Source organism: Lissotriton vulgaris, chromosome 3_1 (assembly GCF_964263255.1).
Source record: "Lissotriton vulgaris chromosome 3_1, aLisVul1.2, whole genome shotgun sequence".
NCBI lineage: Eukaryota > Metazoa > Chordata > Amphibia > Caudata > Salamandridae > Lissotriton > Lissotriton vulgaris.
The window spans coordinates 1,059,389,345-1,059,402,494 of NC_141689.1; the positions used below are offsets into that span (position 1 = coordinate 1,059,389,345).

The following is a 13,150-nucleotide window of genomic DNA, read 5'->3' on the forward strand; positions in this document are numbered from 1 at the left end:
GTGAGGGCGGAGGGTCAGGAAGCCTTTTCGTGTTTTGGCATTTGCTTTGGAGTAATCTTGGGAAATTTATATTTTGTCGTTGTTCCAGGCAAAATGATTAAGGTTTGCGCATGTAACTGAGGATCATTTCTATCTGCTTGAAAAGGAGCAGCTTGAAGATGTTTCTGACGAGCTGTGGATTTGTGAACTGGTCTGAAAGAAGGAACTCAGTGTGCACGTTCAAGCTCAAAATCCTTGGTGAACTTTATTCCAGTAATTTATGAAAGCTATTTCTCCAGGAATACAAGAAAGGAGGGTTCAGAGTCCGCTGAGACCTCCAATATGCCAACGAAACAGGGGTTGTCCTGTCTTTCAGATCCACAATCTCTTTATGGAGGATTTTTATGGACAACCAGAGTAATTTAGGTTCCTTTTCTGTTTTGGTGGAGGCACCTTCCAACACCCTGATTCGTTGTTCCGCATCTGAAAGTTTGTCAGTTATATTGCTAATGTTCGCCCTTTTAGCACTAAGCTCCAATTGCATGGCATCAGTGTTAGTTTTAGTAGACTTGGCCATCTCATGAACATCAGCTAGCTTTTTTAGAATAATTTCCATGGTTGCGTTGATGTCCGTTTTACCTTTTACTGGTGATTCTGGAGCCGGGTGGTCAGCTTTGGATCACTTTAGAGACAACTTGGAGTCTTTGTCCGCCATGGTGCAGCCGCTTAGTATTGTTTTGGAGGTGTTTGAGGTGCTTGTAGATTGGAACTTGGGGTTTGGAGGCTTCTAGACACAGAAAACAGATATGGTAGGTGGCAGTTACTAGCTGGAAGTCTGTAGCTGGAAGCTGGCAGATGATGCAGGAGGTGGTGCAAAAAGGTCAGAAAGAGCACCCAAGAAAGAGCACCTGGTAGCACTTAGGTCTTGTTGTGTAGCCTAGATTGGGAGAATATGGTCACCAGTCCAGATGTTTTTGCGAACGTTTACATTGCACTAGTATGAACTATTATACCCCAGAATGGTTGTGTCCCAGAACAAGCAGCTAGCAATAGGAAGTGCAGACCACAATTTTAGAGCCGCATGTGGAGGCCAGGTCAAAAGATGACTAAGGGATCGGCAGTGTTTTGACAATGCATAAGTAGACCCAAATCAGGGCAATTGTGGGGAGCCTCAACCACTCTCTGCCTTGCCATGCATAATGTGGAACATTATGTAGAAACATCTCAAGAAAGTTCAATTCAAAGCAGAACAAGTCAGCACAAGTCAGATCAAAAGCACTTGCAAAGTGTGGTTCCTGTTATGGGAAAAATCTATGGAGAGTAAATAAGGGCTTGAGGCAAGTTATAACCCTTGAGGCAAGTAATAACCTTGCACATGATGGGCTTTGCAGTGCCATCTTAGAATCAGGCAAAATCGGTGTGCCATCGTAGATTTGCACAAAAATCTTGAGCCCAAAAGCCTATGAGTATTAGCAGAATGCAAAGCTAATGCATTCAATTTGTAGCGCGATGGTTGTTAATGAATTTAAAATACTCTGCACTGTGAGCGAAAACGGGAACCACAGGGTCGCCATTTTAGAGTCAGTCATGTCGGCGCAGTGGCCCTCTCAGCAAAGGGATATTTCCAGGCAAAAGACATCACTAAAGGCAATCTGGGAGTTGCAGTGGGGAGCCCTGAGGTGAGCTCATGTTGAAGTAAGGAGACAAGCAGAAGCTACCTTAAATTAGTGGTGAAGTTTCACAGTACATACTGCTGGGGGAAACATCTATTACAACGCAGGCTTTACAATGTAGTGCCTTTACAATGCAGGCCGTATCATAACTACGACGTTAGCACGAGTGTCATTACAATGCGAGTCATTACAACGACTTGCTTCAGGGAATGCGGTGTTGGACTGGTGTTGGATTTTAAATCCAACACCTTCCTTACTAATACACAGACTGGAGTTGGTGTAATTTAAACTATTCCAAAGACCAGTGCTTACCTAAAGCAATTTGTTTTTATGATTTGCGTTGTAATAGAACTCGTGGTAACAACACAGTCGTAGTAGTGACTGCTTTGTTTTGGCATGCATGGTAACGGATTATATTCCACTGCGGGATTGACCAGATTGGTGGCAGCTGCCATTTTGCAGCTCGTATCCAGAGGCCTGGAGCGCTGCAGAGTTCTCAATTGATTACAGGTCCCAGAATGGAGTTGCAGGGAATTTTCTGCATTACTGCATACCCTGAAAGTTCTGAGCACCGTAGTGGTAGTCGGTGACCAGGTACATACGAAAATAAGAACGTACAAGCTTATGAAAAGGTCTGCGTCGGTGGGAGCTGCAGACTTACGCAGCCATAGCCTCGTCGTCTAAACCACGCCCCTCCTACACCTGTAGGTTCTAACGACAAGCCAGAGTTTGAACACTAAAAACCAAGTAGTTTCTTTTAACAAAGGTTTCCTCAACAGGAAAGGCCATTTTGAAGACGGATAAAAAAGTCCCAATTTCCTGACACACTCAGTATTTATTTTGCTTGATATTGGCCCACTACAAGGATCCACCTGAACATTTCACATAATTGTACAGCAAGTATGGTATTTACAATCACACATTATTTACGTTGTCTCAAAGAAACCTATTTCTCAATTGGTACTTTTTATGTGACACTAATCCATGGTATGACGTTCTGTGTAATGCAGTCATTAAGGTACTATCTGATTGAACAATTGGTGTCTTCAGATAGCATCTACGATGTCTAAACAAGCAAACTCTTATAGTACAGATTGTGTACCACAACTGCCTTGTGGATGGCTATTTGCAGATGAATATCACTTTATACATGGGCACCCTGAATATCAAACCCACAATATAAGTGGGAAAGGATATAGAGGAAGAAAAAATAAAAAAATATTGACAGCTAAGTAAGTCTAGCATTTCTATACATAACTCCACAAATATGGACTTACACTGTGCAATTATCTTTAAGGTACGTAGAGCTGGAGCTGGGAATTGTAAATCTATACTTTCCTAAATGCACTTACCTCTCAATATGTTGTCCCTTAATATTATGTCCTCGATAATATTGTATTTAGATAGCGTTGGTATTGATATTCAGTAGTACAACTCTACAAATATGGACTTACACTGTGCAATTATCTTTAAGGTACGTAGAGCTGGAGCTGGGAATTGTAAATCTATACTTTCCTAAATGCACTTACCTCTCAATATTTTGTCCCTTAATATTATGTCCTCGATAATATTGTATTTAGATAGCGTTGGTATTGATATTCAGTAGTACAACTCACTTTACATGCTGAGAGTCAGAATATGAAAGAATCAACATTGACAACTGCTTGATAGTGGTAAAACATTAATCTCGCTGGTACATACAAATTCAAATATAACTATGCACCTTTCCTAATCAGGCTTCTTTATTTTTTTAGTACCTGTGTTAAATTGTGGCATATTGGTTTGACTTAGGAAAATGCGCAGACATAATTACTTTTTGTAATTTGTATTTACATACTCTTTTTTCCAGAACAACAAAATAAAAACATATCTGCAACTTTACAGTGCTGTTACATTAGAGCGTTCAGTCACTCATGCAAGGATGCTTTCAAATACAGGAAAAAAAGACTTAGGGCCTTAATTATGAGGGTCACACAGTGCAGCGCAGCAAGTTGAAGGGAAAGGGCAGGAATGCGCCTTATTTAAGTCAATACAGCACATTTCTGTCCTTCCCCCTGCGCAGGAGCCTTTTTGGCACCCTAGTGCCAATGCAGGCACCCTTTCACCTTGGTGCAAGGGTGCCTGCATTTCATGCAGGATATCCTGCAAAAAAAACAATCTTTGGAGGCATATTCCTCTTTCTATTTGTGCTACAGAATGCAGCACACAGGAAGAGACAAGGAGAAAAATAGATATTTCTCCTTGTTACGCCTCCCCTGGGAAGGTGTAATATTTTGGCCCCTCCCCAGGTTTACAAGTTCTTATGAATTTGGGGAATGCATTAAAATCCATGGAAGTTGAATGGAAACACAAATGCAACGCCCACAGAATGCCAACTCAGGGCAGAGCAACTCAATTCAGTGATTTGTGCTGCGTTGCATTATTCTAGATTTATTCCAGATTTATGGAGCCACTCAAAGTGGCTCTACGTGGCTTCAAAAATCTGTCTTAAGGTTTGTGTCACTCTTTCACCATGTTGCATGATGCAAGAGCGATGCTAAGGGTCTCATATATAGGGAGCCAGCAGAAGGGAAAGGTTAGTAGTACGCCATATTGCCTTAAATATGGCGTTTTCCTGCCCTTTCCTTATCGAACAGTGCAGCGCAAAAGGTGATTTGTTGCACTGCACTGTGTGACTTACTCATAAATGCGGTCCATAGTCTATTTTTCGAAGTGATGCAAATATAGATACCAAAGATGTGTCTGCCAAACAAGCCATACTGGGAGATTCGTGGTGCAGTAGTTTCTTTCAGGGTCATGAAGTAAAGATGTGCTGCGGGTCTTTCATCACCAAGTGCAGTGATTTTTAATCTAAGCGAAGATGCCAAAATTACACCGCATCAGTGTTTTGAAAGCCCAAGAATATTTTCCAAAAACAGAAGAGCATATTCCAAAGGGTATCGACAGTTGCCCTACTAACGGAAAATATGGCATCTGAAAATTAGAAAAACTCGGTAATGTATAGAATGTTGTACCGTCGAAAGTATGTCATCATTAAATCATTTAAATCGATTGAAAATGTGCATTGCCTTTCATCTGTTTTCAATTCGATTGTTGCAAAAGGAAGGATTTAACCTTTAAGGGTTAAAGAGTTTAATCAATGTCAAAAGGGTGATTTTCTGGGGGCAACATAGACTAGTCTCTCAAGTCATACCTAGCAGAACACTTTGTCAAGTCACAAAACACCCACATGCTTGTCAAGGAAGTTGCCAGAAACCTCTGTGTGGTTAGAGCTCATCTCTTTGCTGCTTGACCTATTATCTGATATTTGACCACTTGGCTGCAAGACACTTGCTCTTTGCAGCTGAAATGTCACTGGGGCGGCTTGTCAGCTCCCCGACATCTCGGCCTGACGTACAATTTCACTCGCGTGTGCTACAAGACAGAAAAAAACAGGTCAATGGCCTTCTTTAAAATTCTGTCAGCATCCAAGATGGGCGTCACTCTGGGGTCCTGCCAACCAGTTGGGAAAAGAAACAAAAAAGCAAGAATGCAATTGTGAAGGGCAAACACTCTCATTATTTAATATATATGAGCTTATATGCAAGGATCAAACTGCATGCAAGGCTGCGCTGGGAGCTGTCCTTTGTAAAGAACATAAACACATTATCAGAGCAGCTTTGTGAACCAGTGCTCTGCTATTGCTATCTAACGCTGGATGGAAAGGGTTTGAGTTTTCTCACGCCTGCAGGGACCACATTCAGCGGTTAACATCCCTTGCTGAAATGGGCAAAAGGTATCATGTAGCTGTACAAGCCGTAGCCTGACCTTCTCACATTGACCAGGAGTGACATTAAAGTGCGGAGCAGAAACAGTCACATCATGTCTGCTTTGCACAACCTGCTTAAAGTTTGCAACGAAACGCTTGTCTTCAGTTCAACTGACAAGATGGAAGAGGGGGGCTCAGTGAACCATGGCAGGACTGCCATGAAATGACAGGAATCATTGGCATACATTTCAAATAGCTCTTTCAAGCCCATTAAAGTATTGCAGCACGGCTTTAAAGGAGACAAGTATGAAACGAACTTTGATAGATAGAGACCAAAATGACTTATTGATTTTTTTATGCTTGTGGAAAATTAAACAAAATGTGCAATTCTTCTCCATATAAGCATATAAGGCATATAATGTGCAAGGCTGCTATATATATATATATATATATATATATATATATATATATATATATATATATATATATATATATATATATATATATATATATATATACACATATACATATACACATATATATATATATATATATACACATATACATATACACATATATATATATATATATATATATATATATATATTCACTGAAAAAACCATAGGTTATAGACCATATATAGTTAGGAATTCGCATTTACAAAACCTTATTTTACTCACACAAAACCATTGAAATTCCATATATAGTTAGTTGCACTAACTATATATCGCGCACCCGCAATCCACTGCTGATGATGTCACATATTACATCATTCATGACATGGTCAGTGACATCACTGATGACATCACTGATGACATCTCATTTGACATTACTGATCACATCACTGATGATATCATTCATGTGATAATATGATGAACCTCTTCAGACTCTAATATAACCTTAGATACAATCAGTGTAAACAGACACTCACAGACTGTCACTCATCCATGGAGTTACTCACACACCTAGTCAGTCATGCAAAGAATCAATCACACCTCCATTTCCTCAACTATACAGTTATACAAACTTTACTTATTCAAACATATACTAACACATATTTACTCTCTTATACAATCCCTGACACAAGTTCACAATGATCCATACAGCCACTCACACATTCACTGGCTCTTATGCACAGTTATTTATATATGTCAACTCTCACATGTACTGTGTTTTACATATGTACTTACTTTGACATGTAGCACTGAGATATCCATTCACTCACCAATACACTCATGCACACAGTCAACCGCCCATACAGCTGTTTCCACATGCACTTTTGAAACTATACATCTAGTGAATCAACTGCTCACACATCTATGCACAGAGTCATACACCTCCCAGCCACCCACACACACACTCAGTCTCCCATACAAATACTTGGGCAACCAATCAATAACCCATATATTTACTCATATAGCTTCTTATCAACACATGCAACAGTTTACAGAACAACAGACATAATGATGCACAAATTAAGACAGTTAAGTCACTAACCCATGCACTCAGTGAGACACATTTAATCACTCACTCATACAGTCAGTCATGCACCTACTAAATCCTTCATCCAGACACTTATACATCCACTCATTCTTCAATATGTAAGACATATTTTAACTTTACAGAAACATACAGTCACTGGATGTTGTCATCAGTGATGTCATCAGTGATGTCACTGACCATGTCATGAATGATGTAATATGTGACATCATCAGCAGTGGATTGCGGGTGCGCGATATATAGTTAGTGCAACTAACTATATATGGAATTTCAATGGTTTTGTGTGAGTAAAATAAGGTTTTGTAAATGCGAATTCCTAACTATATATGGTCTATAACCTATGGTTTTTTCAGTGAATTTTCAAGGTTTTGTAAATGCTAATTCCTAACTATATATGGTCTATAACCTATGGTTTTTTCAGTGAATTTTCAAGGTTTTGTAAATGCTAATTCCTAACTATATATGGTCTATAGCCTATGGTTTTTTCAGTGAATATATATATATACATACATATATATATAAACATATATCATCTGTATATCTATATAAATACAAACATAAATGCATGCATACATATACTTATATGCATACAGATGCATGTTATTTACATGAAAGTTGAAAAAACACTAATAAAAGCAAAGCTAAAAAGCCACCTCATTACAAAACAGAATGGCTTTAACTTAAACGAGGGCGAGATCTATTGCATTTTCAATGCTTGTTTACTTTGGTTCCATCAAGAAGGCATTCAGATGTGTCACACATTTGCCATAAATTCTGAATGTTAGCACTCTAGTTGCACATTAGATCACTGTAGTAAAGCTACTGCTCACCAGGGACGTCTGCTGCTGGTATTCAAAGTGCATGTTTCAGTCTGCATGTCAGAATTTTTTTTATGAAATAGAAGAGGATTTGAGAAGTCACTCAAAATGATCCCTAATTTTTCTTTCTGAAGCACTAATCATACTTTCTATGGCAAAAATTAACCCCCTCATGTTGTTCCTTTTTAAATTGAGTGTTTTCAGACTTACCACTTCATTCCAATCAAGATGGCTTCTGGTGTGCCATACTTTTGTCATAAGTAAGACTGTTAGCGCTCTAGTTGTTCTTTAGAACACTCTGGGACATTCTGTCATTGGGCTATACTTGGGGTACATCTGGGTGATATTTGGGCTACATTTAGGCTCTTTTGTCTCTGGTGGCCATCTTGGGAGACTGTATGTCAGAATTTTTTAATGAAATTGAAGAGGGTTTGAGAAGTCACTCAAAATGTGCCCTAATTTTTCTTTCTGCAGCACTAATCATAATTCATATGGCAAAATATACCCCCTCATTTTGTTCCTTTTTAAATTAAATGTTTTAAGAGTTACCACTTTATTCCAATCAAGATGGCTTCAGGTGTGCCATACCTTTGTAATAAGTAGGACTGTTAGCGCTCTAGTTGTTCTTTAGAACACTCTGGGACATTCTGTCATTGGGCTATACTTGGGCTACATCTGGGTGATATTTGGGCTACATTTGGGCTCTTTTGTCTCTGGTGGCCATTTTGGGAGACTGCATGTCAGAATTTTTTAATGAAATAGAAGAGGATTTGAAAAGTCACTCAAAATGTGCCCTAATTTTTCATTCTGCAGCACTAATCATACTTTCTATGTCAAAATATACCCCCTCATTTTGTTTCTTTTTAAATTAAATGTTTTAAGAGTTACCACTTTATTCCAATCAAGATGGCTTCAGGTATGCCATACCTTTGTAATAAGTAGGACTGTTAGCGCTCTAGTTGTTCTTTAGAACACTCTGGGACATTCTGTCATTGGGCTATACTTGGGCTACATCTGGGTGATATTTGGGCTACTTTTGGGCTCTTTTGTCTCTGGTGGCCATTTTGGGAGACTGCATGTCAGAATGTTTTAATGAAATAGAAAAGGATTTGAGAAGTCACTCAAAATGTGCCCTAATTTTTCATTCTGCAGCACTAATCATACTTTCTATGGCAAAATATACCCCCTCATGTTGTTTCTTTTTAAATTAAATGTTTTAAGAGTTACCACTTTATTCCAATCAAGATGGCTTCAGGTGTGCCATAAATTTGTAATAAGTAGGACTGTTAGCGCTCTAGTTGTTCTTTAGAACACTCTAGGAGGCTGCAGTAGAACACAAAGGAATCAACTGACAGTCTCTGTACTTGTTGGATGTACATGTTTTACTGAGAATGTCAGACTTCATTTTCACATGATTGAGAAAGATAATGTGAATTTCAAGAAAATATGCTTTCAGTTTAGCTTATAGATCCCCTTCCAAACCACTGTGGGAAAATCATGAGATATTAGTTTTCTTTCAAACAATATTCATGATATCACAGCAGAAGGTTTTTTCACATGGTAAAATCACCTTAGAACCCACCACAATTCCTAAAACGAGTATGGTACCATCAACAAATGATTTATAATGTAACTAAAGTCCTAAAACCCTCTATTAACTACAATGCTTTTTAATGAGGTGCTATCATGTATATTGGTCCCAAGATGGCTGCCAACACTTCTTGGATGAAGTGCTGACAGCCAATCAGATCAGATGTGTGGTTAGGCTCCGCCCAGATATATATCTTTTTTTGAACCTAAATTACTCAAAATCCACTGGAGCACATATATTGAGACCTAGCAAAGGCACATCGGGCTAACAGTCCCTACAATTTTGCCAAATTTCGTGCAAATCCATTCAGCCGTTCGAGCTAAAAGTGAGGCCAACCGCCCTATGGAAATTATCATGGGAAAAACGCGTTTTGAGACCCCCCCTTTTTTCTCGGCCCCCCCTTGATGAAATCCTAACTATATATACCTACTGGCGACCGCCAGTAGGTAATATATATATATATATATATATATATATATATATATATATATATATGTGTGTGTGTGTGTGTGTGTGTGTGTGTGTGTCTTTTTTTAAGTCATCTCCCAAAAATTATTTAGCGAACAGACAACACAAGCATTTTCCACTGGAACACTCCCTATGAAATCATTTGTATAAGTACAAAATAGGTGTGCCATGAGCCTTGCACTAGTAACAAAAAACGTCAACAGAGGTATTCATTCCAGCAGATGTGTTGTTTTTAATAATACACGGCGCTCAGTATGCTTAACAATCTTTTTGTTCAGATGACATATCGCGGGAAGAAGCTGCAGTCTCAATACTCGGTGCGTTTGACTCATTGTAGGACATCAAGGACCCCATACTTGTGGTGTCTGAAGCCAATCGACTGCCTGGCTCACACACGCAATTAGGATCTTCAATTAAAGGCTGTGCTCGAACTGTCATTTCGCTGTCTTCAGTGTCATAGAACACGTCACGGTCATAGGCTGTGTTTCCAAAGTTGCAATGTGACAACTCCAAGTAATCACATGCTGATGGTTCTGCCTCCTGTGAAAGAAAAAAAAACAACAGCTTTTAAAATCAAAACTGTGTGGATCTTTAAAACGGCAGAGCAAGCCCATAGGAAGTATATATTACATAGGTAGTAACTTTTTTGCATTTTATATCTGGAGCATGATTTATTAAACAAGTGCTCTCTTATAACCTTGGCTATAAAGGGGGGGGGGGCTTAATAGGAAATACTTTACGTTAGGACTGGAGGTGGAGAGTCACTGGTAAACAATGTTATAGAAAGGGTAAAGGTGAAAAATACTCTGTCTCAAACAAATCACTGAATTTCCATCTCAAAGACGGTTACAACTACGAAATTTTAAGCCAGCTGCATTTCTATTTCTGCACCCTAGACACTTAGGTTTTTGTAGGTCTAAGTTCAGCTTAGAGCACAAGAAATAAGTTTGCCAGAGACAATTCAGAATGAGAAATGGTGGAAGTTTACTCCTGCAAACGAAATTTGTTCTCATTGATATTCTACTCTTTGGATACATTTTCCTATTAGTTCTAAGGGTAGAGTCTTTACTACTCCTGTTGGCATTATCTGTACTAACCCTGGGTGAAGTACTACGCTACGCTCGCATAGTTTGCGAAGTTTGCGCTACTTCGCACTACGCAAATTGCACGTAGCACAGTGCAAACATTCGTAGCGTAGCGGTCATTTTTTGCTTGCCCGTGGTCCTCAACGTCAAGTTGGTGACCGCGAGCGAGCTAAATGACATCCCGGTGAGACTTTTTCCTCGTTCGCTATCAGCAACATCAAGTTGCCAATCGCGAACATGGAAAATAAACCTCCGGCAAGATTCTCAACACGGGGAGGTCAGGTTTCTCATTGTGAGTGGTCGCGTATACGCTCGCGACCGCTCGCGATGAGAATCTACCAGTCTGTGTTGAGAAAGCAGCCGCTCGAGTAGAACTCTACTCGAGCGGCAGAAAATGACCGCTTGCACTGTGCAAGATGCAGTTTGCACTGACTGCACAGTGTGAATTAGCATCCGCCACTATGCAATCAGTGTGAACAGCATTTTGCACAGTGCACTATGCACTTCGGGTAGCTACGCATAGCTTGCGAAGTGCATTTCGCGTAGCTACGCGTAGCACTACTACGCGAACTACTCCCAGGGTTAATCTGTACAAGCTGGAGAATACCTGCAATCTTGTAGAGATCGTGTGAATTCACTAAGAATGTGCTGGAAGGTTCCCACAATTAAATATATGTTAATTTATTCCTAGTATAGATATGCATAAATACATTTTTCAGCGTGAAAATGGAGAGGGAATTCTTCCATATTTAATAAGGGAATGTGGCAGGAATGTAGAGACAGTAGCTGCTTGATGAGTGAAAAATTTTTCCCTTGGGTAAATGAGTAAAGAAAAAAAATCACAAAATCACTTTTGTGCATAATAACTCTATTTAGGAAACATACAGCTATTACATTTCTATATATCGAAATGAGTGTGTATTTAAAGAAACTTTTAATGAAGAAAATATATTTTAGAAATGTGAAAATAGTTATATTCTAAGAAATGAAAATGAATTGAACATTTGAAACACAAATGTTGTGATTAATTATGGTCATGTTTGAGGTTAGCATTACTGTTATGGAGAGGGCTAGGTTTATGTCCGTGGTTAGATTTAGGGTAAAAGTTAATTCAAGCACAAAGGCTAGAGTTATTTTAAGCTCCAGAGATAGGAGTACATTGAGGAGAATATTTACAAGCCTCTATTGCCACCACAAAGTAACTTTCAGTGACGTTGTGAGTGCGATAGGGGCCTCGTCTTATTTTCAAGGCAGCGTTAAGCTACTTAACATGGCTTAATGCTGCCTTGTAAATAAGGCACCCTTACACGCTGTATTTAGTGTGAAAGTGGAGGGCAATGGGTGTTGCTGTGGGCTTTCCACCGCAACTGCCATTGATTTTGAAGAATATGGTGAAACCCTGTGTTTCCCACTGTGCTGGTGCTACATTTAGCTGCCCAGCACCAACGCAGGCACCCTTGCACCATAGTGCAAGGGTGCCTGTGTGGAGGGGAAGAATGTTTATGTGCAGGAAGGTCCCCCTTCGTGCACATAAATAATGTTTAAATGCTATTTTGTAACTTCTATGTGTGCTGCTGGATTGGTGTCGTTACAACGCAGGCTATTACAACGCCTGCTGTTACAACGCGGTTTTTACATCGCATACCACTACAACGCATAGTGCTTTTAAGCGCTGGATAGTGATTTATTTAATTTACTATTCCAACTCCAGTCCCTGTGGATAGTAGGGAAGGTGTTGGATAGTAAATTAAATATATTCCCTATCCTAGAGCGCCCCCCAGCGCAATGCATTGTAATAGTTTGCGTTGTAATGGTTGCGTTGTAATGGTAGTGCGTTGTAATAAATGCGTTGTAAGTGATGTTTCCCGTGCTGCTTAATGAAGCACATATAGAAGTTACAAAACAGCATTTTTTTTAAATGATTGCTTATATGCAGGAAGAGGGACCTTCCTGCCTGTAAACAATCATAGGCGTTTTGCTGTTTCTATGTGTGCTGCACAGCGCAGCACATATGGAAACAGCAAAAACAAGGAGAAATACAGCATTTCTCCTCATTTCACCTGTTTAAGACCAGGTTTTCCAAGTCCTAATTTTGGCGCTGCCTCCTATTTACGCTGCTCTCATAAATAGGGGGCAGCGTCAAAATCAATGGGTGTTGAGGTGGAACGCCCACCACAAAACCTATTGCCTGTCCCTTTTATGCTAAGTGTAGCGTGAAAGGGGGACTTATTTACAAGGCATCGTTGAGACAAGTTAAGTGGTTTAACACTGCTTTGTAATACGGGCTT

The 13,150-nt window shown here is 39.5% G+C and overlaps 1 protein-coding gene across 1 annotated transcript in view; it reads right to left on the reverse strand.

The window, feature by feature from the left end:
• Positions 1-10,035: 10,035 nt before the first annotated feature.
• Positions 10,036-13,150, reverse strand: part of LOC147727391 (coiled-coil domain-containing protein 171-like) — a 1,936,181-nt gene continuing 1,933,066 nt past the window's right edge. Inside the window, exon 22 of the mRNA XM_086963620.1 lies at positions 10,036-10,317. Within this exon, the coding sequence (XP_086819746.1) occupies positions 10,036-10,317 (282 nt within the window). The remainder of the gene's footprint in view (positions 10,318-13,150) is intronic.